We start from the raw sequence: 18,850 nt of genomic DNA, 5'->3' as shown, positions 1-18,850 counted from the left end.
GCCTCCAGGCAAAGACACACCGATCAGGCATGATATTCCCGTGGCCTAGAGATCCCCTCCCAGCGGCTGAAGCAAAGGCCAGACCTTTCATTGGGTTTGTTCTTCGTGACACAGGCCACCCCGTGGCCTTAACGCAAGGCTCTCTGAGAGCAAAGCGATCGTATTTGTTTGGGCATCTACATTTAGTATAGCGTTTATATCAGCAGTAGTGTGAATCTGTTTGTCATTTAACCACAAACCCATTCTATATGGTCATTACATACACTTTCATATTTTTGTACTAATTTAATCTTTTGTTTCTCCCTTTACTGCTGTTTATGCTGTATGATAAACTTGTGCGGAGCTCTTCCATGTAGAGACCAGCTGATGGTTAGCTGAATCTACTTCTTCAAGCTGGTCGTTTTATCAGATCCTGTGGAGGCTTTAACCAAATCTCCTAATACGTTTAGTTATCGGTATCAGTATCATCCTAAGACCTGTTCACACAGCAGGGCTGAATCTCAACCACCCAGGCCGGGGTTACACCATATGGCAGTAGACGTGACTTGACAAATAAGAGCCGAGGCACTAGCACATTCCTGGTGTCCCCGTGAGTCATTAACCCTCTAGACCATCACATCATCACATCACGTGATCAAACGTCTCCCAGAATGATGCCACCCAGGTTTGCGCATTCCCCTTTGACTGTGTCCCGTCCCCAAAGCAGAAGCATCTTGGCAACACATGGCTTCACCACTTTAAGCGTCTGGTGTCATTGAGCTAAGGGGCAATAACATCTTCTGCTCTGAACCTTTCACAAAGAAAGCATCGGTGTAATGTTGGGTTTCCCTCATTGCATAACCCATTTATTGATGCCTTTAGCCCTAGTTATTCCTCCTCCTCTCCATTTATCATTTCGTTTTGCCCAAACTTTTCCACCTCTGGAAGGGATGTTCAGCTTGACCGCTGTGCTGGCCCAAATGCCAGCAGCAATGTTCGTCTCGCAAATGCCTCCCTCTGAGTGCATTCTTTCAGTGCAGAGTTAGATGCAGAAATTGTGGGCTAGCTCAGCCACCTGGCAGTCCAGCAGTATTCCCTGCCTAGGTTGGTTTTGTCAGGTGGGGTAAGGTGTAACCCACCCCACCAGGACCATAAGAATTCTGGCATTAAGGTTTAAAGGCATAGGTAGATAGAGTTTCTCACTTAGGAACCATCATCGATTTTGGCGCCTACAGGTGCAGCCCTGGTCCTGGGACCCTGCTTCAGATGGGGTGGGTGAGGTGAGGAGGGAAGAATTCTGTCACCCTCTCAGCTTCCTCCCTCACTTCCTCATTCCCCGGGGAGAGCGGAATATGCAAATGTGTACTTGTTCTATATCAAGCAAGTCTGATTCTCAAGGGTCCTAGGATCCTTTTTTTTTTTTTTTAATCACTATTAGGGCATTTTGTTTTGTTTTGCCTTGAAATTTACTTTGCTTGGTAAAATATAAATACACCAGTCTTTCAGTAATGGTATTCATATCCTCTAATTTTCTTTCACCTTATTTTTATTCTTTTCATTTTGAGCATTTCTTGGGTATGCAGCAATTAGTTGTTTTTACTTGCTGACCTAAAAAAAAAAAAAAAGGAAAAAAAAAAAGCTGTGACTGTCACTTCAAACACTGCATGGAAAATAGAAAGTACTAAATAAGCACTAGGTGTTATTTTTATCAAGACAGAAGAGGTACAAAGAAATGAGAGTAGGAATAGAACTGTAAGCAAGTATGTTGTAGGCTTAAAAAATAGTAAGAGTATTGTGAGCAACTGTACTCCAGTAAATTTGAAAATGTGGATGAAATGTGCATTAGAAAAATATAAGCTACTGCAGTGTACTTGGGAAGAAATAGAAGTTATCTGAATACCCTGAGAACATTTAAGGAAACTGAGTCTGTAATGGAAAGTTCCCCTTCCACAAAACTTCACTCTCATCTATTTTTAGGCATTTGGTGCCTTGTCTCCTTGATTTTTAAAATTGAAATACGCGTCAAGTTAATACAGGAGTTAAGTGTGCAGTGAAGAGTTTTGACAATGGATACATCTGGGTAACCGCCTTTGCAGTCAAGATATAGAATGTTTTTTTTTATCACCCTGCAAATGTCCTAGTGCTCTTTTCCGTGAACATCTTCTTTCTGTTTCTCCAGTCACTAGTTCTGGTTTCTGTCACCAGAACTTAGGGTTACCTGTTCTGGAACTTCTTGCAAATAGGATTATACGTCATGTATTCTTTTTTGTCTGATGTCTTTTTATCCACATAAGGTTTTTGAGATTCATTCAGTTCGATGTATGTGTAATAGATTTTTCTTTATTGGTGAGTGGTCTTCCATTGTATAAACGTATGATGGTTTATCTGCTGTTGATGTCATTTGCGTTTTTCCCACTTTTGAGCCTTTACAGTAGAGCTGCTGTGAACCTTCTTTTACTCCACGTGGTTTCATGGATGAGTTCTCTTTTACTTTTAAGAACGTGATAATTGAATCCTATATAAATTGTTTCAGAAAGTTTGAGAATTTTTAAAAATCTGTTTCCCTCACTTTATGATGGTACTGAAATCTTGATCACAAAGCTTGAAAAGGAGGACGGTACAAGGGGCGAACGTTAGTGTGGTGCAGTGTCCCTTATGAATAGAAGAGCAGGAATCATCAAGAAAAAATGGAATCAGATTTAGCGTGTATGTGTTTTTCAATACTAATAAGACAGACTTATTTTTCGATTTAATGTCTCTGAAATTGGAGTGCTTTTTTAAAAGAAATGGCTTCTAAAATTATAGTTGCCAGTGTATTCTCTCTTGTAGCTGCACTTGACGTAGTGATGCCTCTTTACAATTGGTGGAATTTTAGACTCCGTGATATGTGGTACAACAAACAAGTATGACCACGTGGGTTTCATCCCAGGCTACAAGGGAGTTTCAGCATTACAACATCTATTAGTGTAATGTACTATATTAATACATTGAAGGAGGAAAACCATAAAATAATCTCAATACCGAAAATGGCAACAACATTGAATATCCATTCCTGATACTTTTAGCAATTTGGATGTAGAAGATAATTCTCATAACCTAATACTGAATTTTTTCCCCCTAGTATTGAATTTCTATTGAAAATCTAAGCCAAGGACTGTACTTAATGGCGAAACATTAGGAACATTCCCATTAAAATTGGAAGCAAAATAGGGCCCCTGGGTGGCTCAGTCGCTTGAGCGTCTGATTCAGCTCAGGTCATGATCCCAGGGTCGTGAGACCCAGCCCCACGTCAGGCATCTTGCTGAGCTCAGAGCCTGCTTGTGTGTGTGTGTGTGTGTGTGTGTGTGTCCCCCTCTCCTCCCTCCCCTTCCCCTGCCCCCCCATGCTCCTCTCCCCCACTTGCACGCATGCTTTCTCTAAAAAAATTAAAACGAAAAACTTTTTAAAAATTGGAAGCGAAGGAAGAATGATTCTACGAAGGAAATCCCATTCACAGTAGCACCAAAGCTGTAAGGCACCTAAAACCATAGATAATAAAAGTTACGGATATAAAATAAATACATAGATGTATAGTTGCTAAAAGATAGCTATATAGCTATATAGGTAATAAAAGCTCTCTGCAGAAAAAAAATTCAGTATTATTGAAAGACCCAAAAGAATCCTCATCAGTAAGATATAACGTATACTTAGATGGGAAGAGTCTGGTTATGAAGACATCAGTTCTCTTTAGATTAATATATGAAAATCATTGTGATCCCTGACAAAATCTCAGTGTGTTTTATGGACCCCATTAAGCTAATGCTAGCATTCATCTGGAAGAGCCATGAGAATTTAAAAACTTGGTCTGCTGGTGTGGAGGGGTCCTTACAGAGCTTCTGTAACTCAGTGTGGTGTTGGTCCAGGTGTAGACATAGACACAGGGTCATCGCGTATCTAATGTTGCCTGGATCAGTTCCAGATTATGTTGATTGTTCTGGCAGTTGTTTGTAGGTTTCCTTTGACTCCACCGACTGTTCAGGGAAATAGCTTTAGGAGTTCTGAAAGAAATCCGCTTGATCTGCAGCCTGCGTGGTATTAGAAGCCAGTGGTATTGGGACAGAAGGAGATAGGGCCCTCATCTCACACTGCATGCGAACACTTACTCCAGGGAGACTAAAGACTTGAAGTGAAAAGTGAAACCTTAAAACTTACAGAAGGAAATATGGGACGCTACCCTTAGGACCTCGGGGAGAAGGTAAGGGAGATTTCCCAGGACAAAACCCACAAATCGCGAGAATAGAACTGTGGTTGCCAGGGGCTGGAGAAATAAGGGAGAGGGCGGTAAAAGAGCACAAACTTTCAGTTAGAAGATGAATGAGGTCCGAGAAGCTGATGTATTATAACATGGCGACTAGTTGATGATACTGTATTATATAACCCAGCTTTTCTAACAGAGTCAAGTTTAAGTTTACAAAAGTAACAAAAGTAAACACGTGATGGGTGTGTTACTTAACTCAGCGAGATGTATATGTAAGTCACATTGTCATGTTGTGTACTTTAAATATATGGCAGTTTCATTTGTCAATTATATCTCACAAAATTTGAAAATAGTGAAAAAGACAAAAACACAAATTGCAAATTAGAAGACTACATTGACATTAAATAATTTTTTTTTTTACAAATTAGATATTATAAACGATGAGGAAAAACATGCCCACATGCTGAGAGATTTGTAACACGTGCAACCTAAGTTTGAGTAAACAATTCCTGAATATTAACCAAAACCCAAAGCAAACCGCACACACACAGTGTAAAAAAAAAAATGGCTAAGGATATTAACTGGCATTTTACAGAAGAGGAATGTGAGACGAAAAAGATTCTTAACCTTAATAGTAATCACAGTTGTGAAGTTGAAGACACACAGGGTAGAATTCTAGAATTCCATTTCTGGTTACACAGCCTGGAGGTACGTTCACAGGTAAGCACCAGGAGACATTTATGAAAATATTCATTTCAGAATTTTTTAAACTAGCAAAATAGAAACCTACAACAATCTGAAATTGTTGGAAACAAGCTAATTCTATAATCAGGAGAATTGAGAAGTTCGGTATATGAAAGTAGTCCATATGACAATTAAAACTAACAGACTGGAACAATGTGTATGAACGTGGATAACACGTTTCAGAAACAGTATTAGAATAAAACCAAGTTGCACAGGCTACACACAGTTTGGTATCAATTACAAAGTTTAAAGACATTCAGAAAAATACATAGTCTTAATGGTTGCATATATGTGTACTAATAACATAAAATAAATGTGGATACAGTAAACAGGGTAGTGGTTGCTAACCTCTCGGGAGTCGGGGGAAGGAGATGATACGGGAGGGAAATGGGATACTTAGGGAGAGTCAGTACCGTCCTGGTAAATATTTTCCGTTACACTGTTTATTATTTGTTATAAATATAAATACAATTTATTTGTCTAATTAGGTTTTAATATTTCTTATCTTTAAAATATTAATGATTATGGCGGCGCCTGGGTGGCTCAGTCGGTTGAGCGTCCGACTTTGGCTCAGGTCATGATCTTGTATTCGTGGGTTCAAGCCCCGTGTCGGGCTGTGTGCTGACAGCTCGAAGCCTGGAGTCTGCTTCAGATTCTGTGTCTCCCGCTCTCTCTGCCCCTCCCCCGCTTGTGCTCCGTGTGTCTGTCTGTCTGTCTCTCTCTCTCTCTCTCTCTCTCTCTCTCTCTCAAAAATAAAAATATACATAAAAAATATTTTAAAAATGATGATTATGAATCCTTTCACTATTTTCCTTTTCTGTAATTCTTTTAGTCTTCTTTAAAATCTGAGAACTAGGAAGCATAAGAGACTCTTAAAAACTGAGAACAAACTGAGGGTTGATGGGGGGTGGGAGGGAGGGGAGGGTGGGTGATGGGTATTGAGGAGGGCACCTTTTGGGATGAGCACTGGGTGTTGTATGGAAACCAATTTGACAATAAATTTCATATATTGAAAAAAAAAGAAATCACAGAAAATACTGAAATACAAATTGTCATATTAAAAATAAATAAATAAATAAAATCTGAGAACTAGGGCTGCCTGGGTGGCTCAGTCGGTTAAGTGTCCACCTTTGGCTCAGGTCATGATCTCACGGCCTATGGGTTTGGGCCCCACATCAGGCTCTGTGCTGACAGCTCCGAGCCTGGAGCCTGCTTCCAATTCCGTGTCTCCCTCTGTCTCTGCCCCTCCAGTGCTCACACTCTCTCGATCTCAAAAATAAGTAAACATAAAAAAATTTTGTTAATCTGAGAAATACACCAGGAACAGTTATGTGTAGTAATTATACAGCTTTTTTTTTTTTTGAGAGCACAAGGGAGAGGGGCAGAGAGAGAGAGAGAGAGAGAGAGAGAGAGAGAGAATCTAAAGCAGGCTTCATGCTCAGCGTGGAGCCTAACACTGGTCTCTTATCTCAGTGACCATGAGATCATGACCAGAGTGAAAATAAAGAGTTGGACACTTAACCATCTGAGCCCCAGGTGCATCAGCTTAATATATATTTTTCTAAAGTTTGTTTACTTAGAGAGTGTGAGCTGGGGAGGGGCAGAGAGAGGGAGAGAGGGGGGGAAGAGGGAGAGGGAGGGAAGCCCAAGCAGGCTCCACATTGCCAGCACGGAGCCCAATGTGGGGCTCGAACCCACAGACCGTGAGATCATGACCTGAGCTGAAATCCAAAGTCGGATGCTGAACTGACTGAGCCACCCAGGTGCCCCACTATCTCTTAAAATAAAAATATAATACATTTTTTATAGTCATCTAAAAATGATTTAGGTAATTTCTAAGGGTCCTCTAGCACTAAAGTATAGTTCTTTGATGTTTCCAAGCAACAGAAGAATATTTTTTTAATATGCCACTCTGACAGTTCAGGGTGAATTCAGACATTGAGGATAATGAAGCCAATTTCCTATAAAAGTTGTTGTTGTTTTTCAGTGCATCTATCCTTTCTCTGTCCTCCACAACAGGTGTCACCAAGCTTTTTCTGTAAAGGGTCAGACAGGAAATATTTTAGGCTTGGAAAGCCACACTGTAGTCAGTGCTACTTGCTTCTGCTGTCATAGTGGGAAAGCCAACAGAGACAGTACTTACAAGTGAACGGAAGCGACTTTATTTACAACAAAACTTTATTTTCAACAACAGGCAATGGGCTGGACTTAGCCTGTGTGTCAGTATTTGCCATATTGTGGTGTATTGCACACAGAAATGTCTTCAGTCCTACTATCCCGATTGTAGATGAGAAAACTGAGGCATAGAAACCTTGAGTGGTATCATTCCAGTTAAAATGACCCTAGTTGAGGACCCAGATCTCCAAAAATGTTGCTAAGGCCAATGCCAGAGAGACTGCTGCCTATGTTTTCTTCTAGTTTTATGGTTTCAGGTCTCACATTTAGGTCTTTAATCCATTTTGAGTTTATTTTTGTGTACGGTGTGAGAAAGTGTCCAGTTTCATTCTTTTGCATGGTGCTGTCCAGTTTTCCCAACACCATTGGTTGTATAGAGTGTCTTTTCCCCATTGTGTACTCCTGCCTCCTTTGTTGTAGATTAAGTGACCACATAAGCTTGGGTTTATTTGCTCCCTATCCTGTTCCGTACATCTGTCTGTTTTTGTGTCCATACCATACCGTTTGATTATTACATCTTTGTAGTATAGCTTGAAATCTAGGATCATGGTACCTCCAGCTTTGTTCTAAGTAGGTCTCCTCAAGAAAGGGAAACAAAATAATAAATTATGGGGGCTACATCAAAATAAAAAGGTTTTGGGGTGCCTGGGTGGCTCAGTCGGTTAAGCGTCCTACTTCAGCTCAGGTCATGATCTCACAGTTTGTGGGTTCAAGCTCTGTGTTGAGCTCTGTGCTGACGGCCCGGAGCCTGGAGCTTGCTTTGGATTCTGTGTCTCCCTTTCTCTTTGCCCCTTCCCCGCTCACGCTGTCTCTCTCTCTCTCTTTCTCAAAAATAAACATTTAAAAAAAAAAAAAAAAAGCTTTTGCACAGCAAAGGAAACTATCAACAAGACAAAAAGGCAACCTGTTAAATGGGAGAAGATATTTGTTAGTGATACGTCCAATAAGGAGCAAATCTACAAAATATAGAGAGAACGCCTCCAGCTTAGTAACGAAAAACCAAACTATCTACTTAAAACATGGGCATAAGCACTAAATGGACATTTTTCAAGAGAGTCATATAGAGATGCTGACCATGAAGAGGTACCGAACATCACTCATCATCAGGGAAATGCAAATCCAAACCACAACAAGATGTTACGGTATCCCTGTTGGGATGGCTGGAATCCAAAAAGACAAGAAATAACAGGTGTTGGTGAGGGCGTAGAGAAAAAGGAATGCTCGTGCGCTGCTGGTGAGCCTGTAAACTGGTGCAGCCACTGTGGAAAACATTGGGGAAGGGGTGTTCCTAAAAGAATTAAAACCAGAGATACCATATAATCCAGTAATAACATTCCTTGGTATTTAGCCAAAGAAAACGGAAACACTAATTTGAAAAGATACGTGCACCCTTATGTTTATTACAACATTATTTATAATAGCCAAGATATGGAAGCAGCCCAGGTATCCACTGATAGATGATTGGATGAAGAAGATGTACATACATAGAGCGGATCGTTACTTAACCATAAACAGAATGTGATTTAGCCATTTGTGACAAGATGGATATACCTGAAGAGTATTATGCTAAGTGAGATCAGAGAAAGACAAGCGTCCTGTAATTTCATTTCTGTGTAGATCTAAAAAACAAAACAAATGAACAAAGAAAGAAACAAAAAAACAGACTCTTAAATACAGAGAACGCACTGATGGTTGTCAGAGGTGAGGTGTGTGGGGGGATAGGTGAAATAGGTAAATGGTATTAAGAGGTACAAACCTCCAGTTATAAAATAAATAAGTCAAGGAAAGAAATGGGAAAGAAAATGACCCTAACCACATGGTAATGGAATTCTTTTTGCATATATGATGTTCATAGAAGATTCTTTTTCTTCCTCACCAGGTAGAATACATTGAGAAGGTCTAATCTCTTAATTTTTCACAAGTTTTACATTGTGATTAGAAAACGCGTTGCTGGGTCTTCTTTACAGGAATCGTTTTACGTATGATTTTTGCCAAGGTTTGCAACACTTTTCCTTATTCAAATGTAGAAACAGATACAAAAACTGGTGTGATGTGATTTGGATACCTTACAAGCATATCACGTAAATTACTACCAAGCGGTGTGTCAGATGAATTTCAAAATCAGCTTTATGAAGCAATGTCTTTGGAATTACTTTGAACTGAAATAATTAGAAATTTATTTATTATGAGGTCGAGGAAGTGTATTTTTCCCTCTCCAATTTCACGGCCTAGAGGATAGTTTGTTTTGTGTGTGTCAAGACATCGTGGTCTTCTCCGTGTATTGAAAGTAGGCCTAACGTGGTCATACTGGAATCTGTGCTCATTATATAGTTAATTCAACCTGAATGAAAACTGCCAAAAAGTTTTTATCTCCAGGAGAACACTGAAAGTGTGTGTGTTTAAGGAAGTTTTCATATGAATCGGAGCCAGGATTTGAACCCATAAAGTTTAGTCAAATAGGTGTTCTTAGAGTATTGATTTTAAAAGAAGTTGAAGTTTTCAAATAAAATTTTGTCTTACCAAATAAATGGTTCAGTTCCCCCCCCCCCCCACTAAAAATTGACCATATCTATCTTTTCAGGGACATCAAACCTGACAACATATTGATGGACATGAATGGACATATTCGGTTAGCAGATTTTGGTTCTTGTCTGAAGCTGATGGAAGATGGAACGGTAAATAAAGATAAATCTGAAGTCATTTTATCCATAGATCTCCCCCTTGCTACTTGTCCTCTTTATCTGCTTTAGAATCCATGTATTTATTATAGTAGTTAACTATCCATCCACCCGTCTGTCCATCCGTCCTTTTGACTTTCTCCGCGCCACCTTTTCCTACAACAGCATTTAGGCATACTGACTCATAATAGGGTTTGTTTATAAAGTCCTTTGCCATTTTCACTGTGTATGTTAGTGATGGTAAGATTGATACAGTGCGTCTTTTAGGAGAACTTTGTGTCTTCTTTAGAGGGACTGTTGATTGCATTTGAGATATTTTCAGTTTTAGAGAAGGGAATGAAGTCGATCCCAGATGGAAGAAGAAAATGTGGCTCCTTCCTCACCTTTATTTTTTTCATCTTTCTTCCCTAGTTGTCTAGTTTTTGTTTTGAGGGACAATGTTCAACAAATGAATGCTTTAATCAGGATAGGCTCTATGTGGATTCAGTTTTACATGACCATTTGGTTTAGTTGTCCTAACCCTACATCTTTCAGCTGTTTTCTTTCACTTACATAGAAGTCTATATGCCCCAATTTATTCTCTGTTTTGTCTTGTTTTATTTTGCTTGCTTTTCAGCTTCCTGGCTATATAGCAGAGGTCCAAATATAAGTAATTTCAATTGGCAGGCACTGTTTTTGAGAGCAAAGGCCATGAAAATGTCCTATTATTCTGGATCAGTAATTTGACTTCCGAAAATTTATACTAAGAAGGTATCTTGAAAAAAGTAGATTATATGACTTCTGCCTCTGGTCATGATGAAAAGAGTGATTGGTACCAGATTGTCCTCTCACTATAAACAACTATAAAAACGTACGTGGGGCACCTGGGTGGTGCAGTCAGTGAAGCGTAAAACTTCGGCTCAGGTCTGATCTCACCGTTTGTGAGTTCGAGCCCCACGTCAGGCTCCGTGCTGACAGCTCAGAGCCTGGAGCCTGCCTCGGATTCTGTGTCTCCTTCTCTCTCTGCACCTCTCCCGCTTGCACTCTGTCTCCGTCTCTCTCTCAAAAGTAAATAAACATTAAAAAAGAAAAATTGGTGACAATACCAAATGCTGACAAGAACGTGAAGTCTGTCACTCACACATTACCGGAGGCAATGTGAAACGGTACAGACACCATAAAAAAGCTTAGTGGTGTCTTAAAAAAAATAAGCATGCAATTACCATGTGATCCAGGAATTGCACACCTGGTGTTTATTCCAGAAAAATAAAAATTTGCATTCCCACAAAAACTGTACATTTATGAATGGTGACAGAAGCTTTATTTGTAATAGCCCCAAATTGGAAAACCAGATGGGGCGCCTGGGTGGCGCAGTCGGTTAAGCGTCCAACTTCAGCCAGGTCACGATCTCGCGGTCCGTGAGTTCGAGCCCCGCGTCGGGCTCTGGGCTGATGATGGCCCAGAGCCTGGAGCCTGCTTCCGATTCTGTGTCTCCCTCTCTCTTTGCCCCTCCCCCATTCATGCTCTGTCTCTCTCTGTCCCAAAAATAAATAAACATTGAAAAAAAAAAATTTAAATTGGAAAACCAGATGTCCTTCTGATGGTTGGTTAAAGAAACTGGTACAGAGGCGCCCAAGGGGTTTAGTCAGTTAAAGCATCCATCTCTTGATCTCAGCTCAGGTGTTGATCTCAGGGTCGTGCGTTCAAGCCCCGAGTTGATGAATCTTAGACTTCCTGTAAATCTGCCCTCCAAGGGTGTAATTGTAAGCTAACCCTTGTTCAAGGAGATCAGGAAGTATTTTTTTTTTTTTTTTTATCTTCTTCTACAAGAATTAGTATCTTCAGAGAAAGATAACAGGATCCGTGCTCTGTGCTCCAGCAGCTTACTGACAGTGACCAGCGTTCAATCAGAAATCACCAAACCAAACAAAAATGGGGACACGATAGGGATTATGATACAGAGTTAAAAAATAGAAGCAGTCAGGGGCACCTGGGTGGCCCAGTTGGTTGAATGTTTGACTCTTGATTTTGGCTCAGGTCGTGCCTAAACAATTAAAATACAGCCTTGAAGATTGTTCAGATAAGAAATCTCATCAGAGAAAGAAATCAAATAGACCCTTTATTTTTTTTAAAAATTTAATGTTTGTTTTTGAGAAACACAGAGCACAAGCAGGGGAGGGGCAGAGAGACAGGGAGACACAGAATCTGAAGCAGGCTCCAGGCTCTGAGCTGTCCGCACGGAGCCTGACGCGGGGCTCGAATTCACGAGCCATGAGATCATGACTCGATCTAAAGTCGGGTCACCCAGCTAAGCCACCCAGGTGTCCCTCAAATAGACCTTTTAGAACTTGAAAAGTACTATACTATATACTATATACTATACTATATATATATATACATATGTATGTATATATATATATATATATACTATATACTATACTATACTATATACTATACTATATATATATATATACTATATATATATATATACATATATACTATACTATATACTATATACTATAGAAATTTAAAAAATTCACAGGAGGAGGTTAATTCAGGTTAGAGATATGAGAAGAAAGTGCCAGTGAGTTTGAAGACAGGTCAAAAGAGATGATCCAGTCTGAAGAATAGAGAGAAAAAGACTGAAGCAAAATAAATAGAGGCTCAGGGATCCATATGATCGGAATACTAGAAGAAGAGAGTGAAACAGGAGTAGGAAAACTTTGTAGGATTGGTGATTTTTACCAAATATGATGAAAACATAAATCTAAGAATCTTACTGTATCTCAAGTTTATAAAAGGGACCCCACTTGTACACAATTAAGCTCCTGAAAATGAAACATAAGAGAAAAAATTGAAAGCCGCCAGAATTGAAAACATGTTCATACTTTGGGAACATGGTAAGAATAACCATAGCTCTCTTGTCAGAAATAATGAAATGATGTCTTTGCAATGCTGAACGGAAAAAAAAAAATGTGTAAACCAAGAGTTCTATGTCAAGCAGAGATATTCTTCAAAAATGAAGGTGAATAAAAGACATTTTCAGTTACGTAAAAGATGAGACATTAATCTCCAGCAGGCCTGGATGCTAAGCAGTGTCCTTTAATCCAAAGGAGACGAATGATACCATTTGCATACTTAGATCGGTGGGATAAAGAATATCAGATATGATCAATAAGATAGGTAGGATAAAGACAGAAGACTATATTTCTTCAGAATGTGCATAAAAGGCATCCGATGACTGTTAAAAGCAAAAATAATAACACTGTCACATGGGGTTATGATATAAGTGGAAGTAACACAAACCACGTGAAATGGTCTGTGGAATCACACTGCTCGAGAATGCCTGCTGTATGTGAGACAGGAAGTGGGCAGTAGATCGTGCCAGGCATGACACGAGAAGGGAGAAATCGCAGGGTGGTCATGCTGAGTTGAGAAACCGCAGATCAAAGTCAGGAGGCTGTGGCATCAGGAAGTTGTGGATCAGAATTCTAGAGAGGAGAGAGTCACACGGAAGAAGAATTCCCTGGAAAGAGCTAGCGGTTCCCCACTTCCGCATGTTATCCGCCCCTTAGACTCACAGCTGGGACTCTGATTCGCAGCCTTCCAGATCCCTGTGCATCCCAGAATGCAGTGCGTACCGTTTGTGTCCGCAGGAGTCACCCCCGATCAAGTTTATTCCTGAAATCGTGGTGCGTCTTCCCAATCATTCTTTATTGATGACCTCAAAATAAATTTCCTGGACATAACAGCAGGTTTATCCTCCATTTAAAAAATTATAATGAGGGGCTCCAGGGGCTCCATGTAAAAAATTATAATGAGGGGCTACGACTTTGACTCAGGTCATGATCTCACGGTTGGTGAGTTCAAGCCCCGCGTCGGGCTCTGCGCTGACAGCCTAGAGCCTGCTTCGGATTCTGCCCCTCCCTCCCTCCCTCCCTCTCTCAAAAATAAATAAACGTTTAAAAATTTTTAAAAATTATAACGAGTAAGCCTTTGTACTAGTTTTCTTTCCATTTAATTTCTTTTTCCTCGAAGCGATCTGTATGTATTTTAAGAAGGGTTATCGTAAAAACTGCATTCCTGTGTCCTCTTCTTTCTACTCTGGATCTCTTTTGCTAGAGGAAGACACTTACAGACTTCTGGCTTTTCTTCTGTCGTTTCTTTTACTTACGTATTTCTGGTTACCATATTTTGCTACTATCTTTTGATTATTTAGTTTTAGATTTTACCTGTTAATTTCCTACCGTGGAAAATTTCCTACTGTCTCATCCAACCCATATGCTTTCGTCTTCCTAGTGTAAGTATCACAGTCTTTCCTCAAATCCTATTCAGTTATGATTTTATACAAAATATTGTTCATAGTGCTGCCATGTGGTTTATTTTAATTATAATTATTTTCTTGAACAGCTTTTTGTTGTCCTTGGAGTAAGTGACCACTTTGCCTGGTTTTCTGTGTAATCCTTGCCAGTTTATCCCCAAACTCTCCACCCTGTAATTCCTCTCTCTCTCAGACACGTTAAGTCACTTAGCGGTTCCCTTTTATCTTTTGGAGATGGCTACCCTAGAGCCTTGCCACCCCCCTTTCTAATCTGGACTGTTCTGTTGGCCTGTCGTAGCACAGTCATGCCACTACTGTCCCACCCCTCATCATGGGATTAGCTGCACGGCTCTGTAGTGGTACCTCCTCTGTCTCCTGGGTCCCGTGTCTGGCTTTCTTTCCCCCTGGTAGTAGCTGCCTGAGAAGGGTTCTGGGGAAGTAAATATTTTATCATCTTGCACATCTTAAAAATGGTGTCACTTCTACCCTCATACTTGATTGATAATTTATTTGGGCATAGTATTATAGATTTGAAATTCTATCTAGCAGGCGTTGCCTTGTCTTCTAATTTACTGTGGAGACATCTGGTGACGTTCTAGTTCTCAATTCTTCTATTGTATGTAACCCTCCCCACCCCCCACCTTATCTGGAAGCTTGTGGAAAATCTGTTTGTCCCAGGGTTCTGAAATGTTACGATTATATGACTTTGGATAGGATTTATTTATCACCTGGGCAGCTGCCTCAATTTTAACCTTTCCCAAATTTTATGACTTTCCAAGTCAAGTGTCACCTTGCTTTTTGGCTCTCACCTGCAAGTTAAAACTCTGCCATCTTACTACCTGTCTTTATAAGAAGTCAGTTTCTGGGAGAGGTGTCCTGCTGTAATTCCTTTTCTTCTCAAATTGTCTCGGCTGTCCTTGGCCATTTGTTTTCCCGTATGATCGTTGGGATTATATTCTTGGTTTATATACATACGTGTACACACATACAAATACCCCTTCACAAACAAGCTTGTAGACCTGCATTGAATATAGAGGTTGATTTTGGGGAAATTTATGTCCATAACATGGAATCTTGCCTTCCATAAATATGGTGTCTCTCCCCTTTGTTTTAGGTTCTCTTTTATGTCTGTTTTTGAAGTTTTATCATTATGTTCACCGTAAATCCATGACCTTAATTTGTTAAGCTTGTTCCTAGGCATACTGTGGATTTTTGGGGGCGTGGAGCATTATAAATGATAACTTTAAAAAGTTTCCAGTTTAATGGCTTGTTACTTTTGTTGAGGACCAAGTTGATTTTTGTATACTCATCTTGAAGCTAGCAAGCTCACTAAATTTCTTATTCAAAATAATTTGTAGATTCTTCTAGATTTTCTATATAGACAGTCATATGATCCACAAGTAATAATCAGCTTCGGGCTTTGTCTTCTCCATTCCTTACATACGCTATTTTTTACCCTTATGCAGTGATCTTCAGTCTAGTATTACATAGATAGGAATATTGGGGGTTTCTATGCCTTCTTCTTGACATTAACAGTGTTTCTCCTACAGGGTCAAATTTAGCATGATGTTTGCTGTAAACTTTTGGTGTATATTCTTCATAAGATTAAGGAAATTTCTGTTTCTAATTACTAAGAATATGTTGTTATCATTGTTATTGTCGTAATTAAATGATTTTTCTGCATCCATCGAGATGATGATATTAGGATGTTTTCCCTTTAATCTGTTAATCTGATGGATGACATAGATTGTCTAATGTTAAGTCATCCATTCTCTGGCTAAACATAACTTTATGATGAAGGCGTATTGATATTTCTGAACAAATTGCTAGGTTGACTCTGCTAATATTTTATATTGTATTGTTACCTGAGATTCATACTTGAGATTGATCATATCTGAGGTTGTGGTATGATTTTCTTTCTCAAATCATTCTTGTCTGGTTTCTGTGGTTGTGTATTTTAGCCTTATAAAATGGACAGGGGAGTAGTCATATCCTCTCCCCTTACCCATTTTGGCTTTAGAGCAGTTAATCTGTAACACAGGGGTTATGTAATTTGTAGAATGGTGGAACTCACTTTTAAATCACCTTTGCCTTAGGTTTTGTTTTCTTCTTCTTCCTTTTTTTTTTTTTGTTTTGTTTTGTTTTCCAGGTAGATTTTATACTATTGATTCAAACTTTTTAATGGTTATAGGTCTCTTTGGTTTTCTATTTCTTCCTGAGTCAGTTTTGGTAAGTTATTATTTTTTTCCTATGAAAATTGTCTGTTTTCTCTGAGTTTTCTATTTTGTTGGTATAACGTTCAGATTGCACTCTTCGTAGCTTTAAAATCTGTTACATGTGTAGGGTTTTTTTGTTTTTTTCCACCCTAATGTTGTTTATTTGTGCTTTTATTTTCCTTTGTCAGTTTGCTATATAATAGAGCATCTGACTCTTTTTCAGTTCTAAATACTTTTCAACTTCAGTTAGAACATTTCTGTGGACCATGATTATATAGTTATGTGCTTTTTAGTATCCGTAGTATTGTATTTGCTTATTTATATACAATATCCGCTTTAGAGTAAGGACTATTACATGGGGCTGCCTCTTGCTTCAAACCTCGTATAGGGTGAGGGCCCTCTTGTCCTCCTGTATATGTTAAAACCTGAGGACCTAGAACATGAAAACCAACATTCCCCAGCCAGCCCCACTCCTTGCTCTAATGATTATCACCCTGGTTCCCAAACATTTCTTGATTATAGGCCCCTAAGAATTTCTTTTTTTTTTTTTTAAGAGCTCATTTATATGTTTATAAAGATGGTTGTTTTGTATTTTATGTAGCATTTTTAAGAGTTTGCAGGGGAAGAGTTTTCAAGTTACTTAATCTCAGGATTGCCAAATATGAAGTCTATTCTAATGATTAACCAAGAATGATATATTTTTTTTTTTAGAAAATCCAGAATATTAGCCATTATTCTACCCTGAGAATGTTCATTTTTTGATATGCTCCTTTATTTATTTATTTTTTTAAATATGAAATTTATTGTCAAATTGGTTTCCATACAGCACCCAGTGCTCATCCCAACAGGTGCCCTCCTCAATGCCCATCACCCACTTTCCCCTCCCTCCCACCCTCCATCAACCCTCAGCTTGTTCTCAGTTTTTAAGAGTCTCTTATGGTTTGGTTCCCTCCCTCTCTAACCTCTTTTTTTTTTTTTTTTTTCCCTTCCCCTCCCCCATGGTCTTCTGTTAAGTTTCTCAGGATCCACATAAGAGTGAAAACATACGGTATCTGTCTTTCTCTGCCTGACTTATTTCACTTAGCATCACACTCTCCAGTTCCATCCACGTTGCTATAAAAGGCCATATTTCATTCTTTCTCATTGCCACGTAGTATTCCATTGTGTATACAAACCATATCTTCTGTATCCATTCATCAGTTGATGGACATTTAGGCTCTTTCCATAATTTGGCTATTGTTGAAAGTGCTGCTATAAACATTGGGGTACAAGTGCCCTTATGCATCAGCACTCCTGTATCCCTTGGGTAAATTCCTAGCAGTGCTATTGCTGGGTCATAGGGTAGATCTAGTTTTAATTTTTTGAGGAACCTCCACACTTTTCCGGAGCGGCTGCACCAGTTTGCATTCCCACCAACAGTGCAAGAGGGTTCCCGTTTCTCCACATCCTCACCAGCATCTATAGTCTCCTGATTTGTTCATCTTAGCCACTGTGACTGGTGTGAGGTGGTATCTGAGTGTGGTTTTGATTTGTATTTCCCTGATGAGGAGCAGCGTTGAGCATCTTTTCATGTGCCTGTTGGCCATCTGGATATCTTTTTTAGAGAAGTGTCTATTCATGTTTTCTGCCCATTTCTTCACTGGATTATTTGTTTTTCGGGTGTGGAGTTTGGTGAGCTCTTTATAGATTTTGGATACTAGCCCTTTGTCCAATATGTCATTTGCAGATCTCTTTCCCCAGTCTGTTGGTTGCCTTTTAGTTTTGTTGATTGTTTCCTTTGCAGTGCAGAAGCTTTTTATCTTCGTGAGGTCCCAGTAGTTCATTTTTGCTTTTAATTCCCTTGCCTTTGGGGATGTGTCAAGTAAGAAATTACTGCAGCTGAGGTCAGAGGTTTTTTCCTGCCTTCTTCTCTAGGGTTTTGATGAGAACGAGCAATCCTAAAATTTGTATGGAACCACAAAAGACCCCGGATAGCCAAAGTAATATTGAGGAAGAAAACCAAAGTGGGAGGCATCACAATCCCAGACTTTAGCCTCTACTACAAAGCTGTAATCATCAAGACAGTATGGTATTGGCACAAAAACAGACACATAGACCAATAGAATAGAACAGAAACCCCAGAATTACACCCACAAAAGTATGGCCAACTAATCTTTGACAAAGCAGGAAAGAATATCCAATGGAAAAAAAGACAGTCTCTTTAACAAATGGTGCCGGGAGAACTGGACAGCAACATGCAGAAGGATGGAACTAGACTACTTTCTTACACCATTCACAAAAATTAACTCAAAATAGATAAAGGACCTGAATGTGATCTGCTCCTTTGAAACATACAAAGAATTAATTTTCTTGTACTTTAGAGTACCTTATAAGATGTGTTCCCCAAATCATTTTTAGCAATTATTTTCTCATTTACATCTAACTTACCATAATTATATGCTCAGCTATTCTTTATTGGGACTTAATTTTTTGAAGAGTATGTTTTTCTCCCTTTGTAACTTTTTATTTTTTTTTTAAATTT

The 18,850-nt window shown here is 39.2% G+C and overlaps 1 protein-coding gene across 9 annotated transcripts in view; it reads left to right on the top strand.

The window, feature by feature from the left end:
- Positions 1-18,850, top strand: part of CDC42BPA (CDC42 binding protein kinase alpha) — a 317,618-nt gene that overhangs the window by 134,816 nt on the left and 163,952 nt on the right. For all 9 annotated transcript variants that reach the window (XM_030301801.1, XM_030301804.1, XM_030301802.1 and 6 more), the window contains exon 6: positions 9,717-9,810. In XM_030301801.1, coding sequence (XP_030157661.1) covers positions 9,717-9,810 — 94 coding nt within the window. The remainder of the gene's footprint in view (positions 1-9,716; positions 9,811-18,850) is intronic.

Source organism: Lynx canadensis, chromosome F1 (genome assembly GCF_007474595.2).
Source record: "Lynx canadensis isolate LIC74 chromosome F1, mLynCan4.pri.v2, whole genome shotgun sequence".
In the NCBI taxonomy this organism is placed as follows: Eukaryota; Metazoa; Chordata; class Mammalia; order Carnivora; family Felidae; genus Lynx; species Lynx canadensis.
Note: the sequence above shows the minus strand (reverse complement) of the source record. Positions and strands in the feature narration are given on the sequence as shown.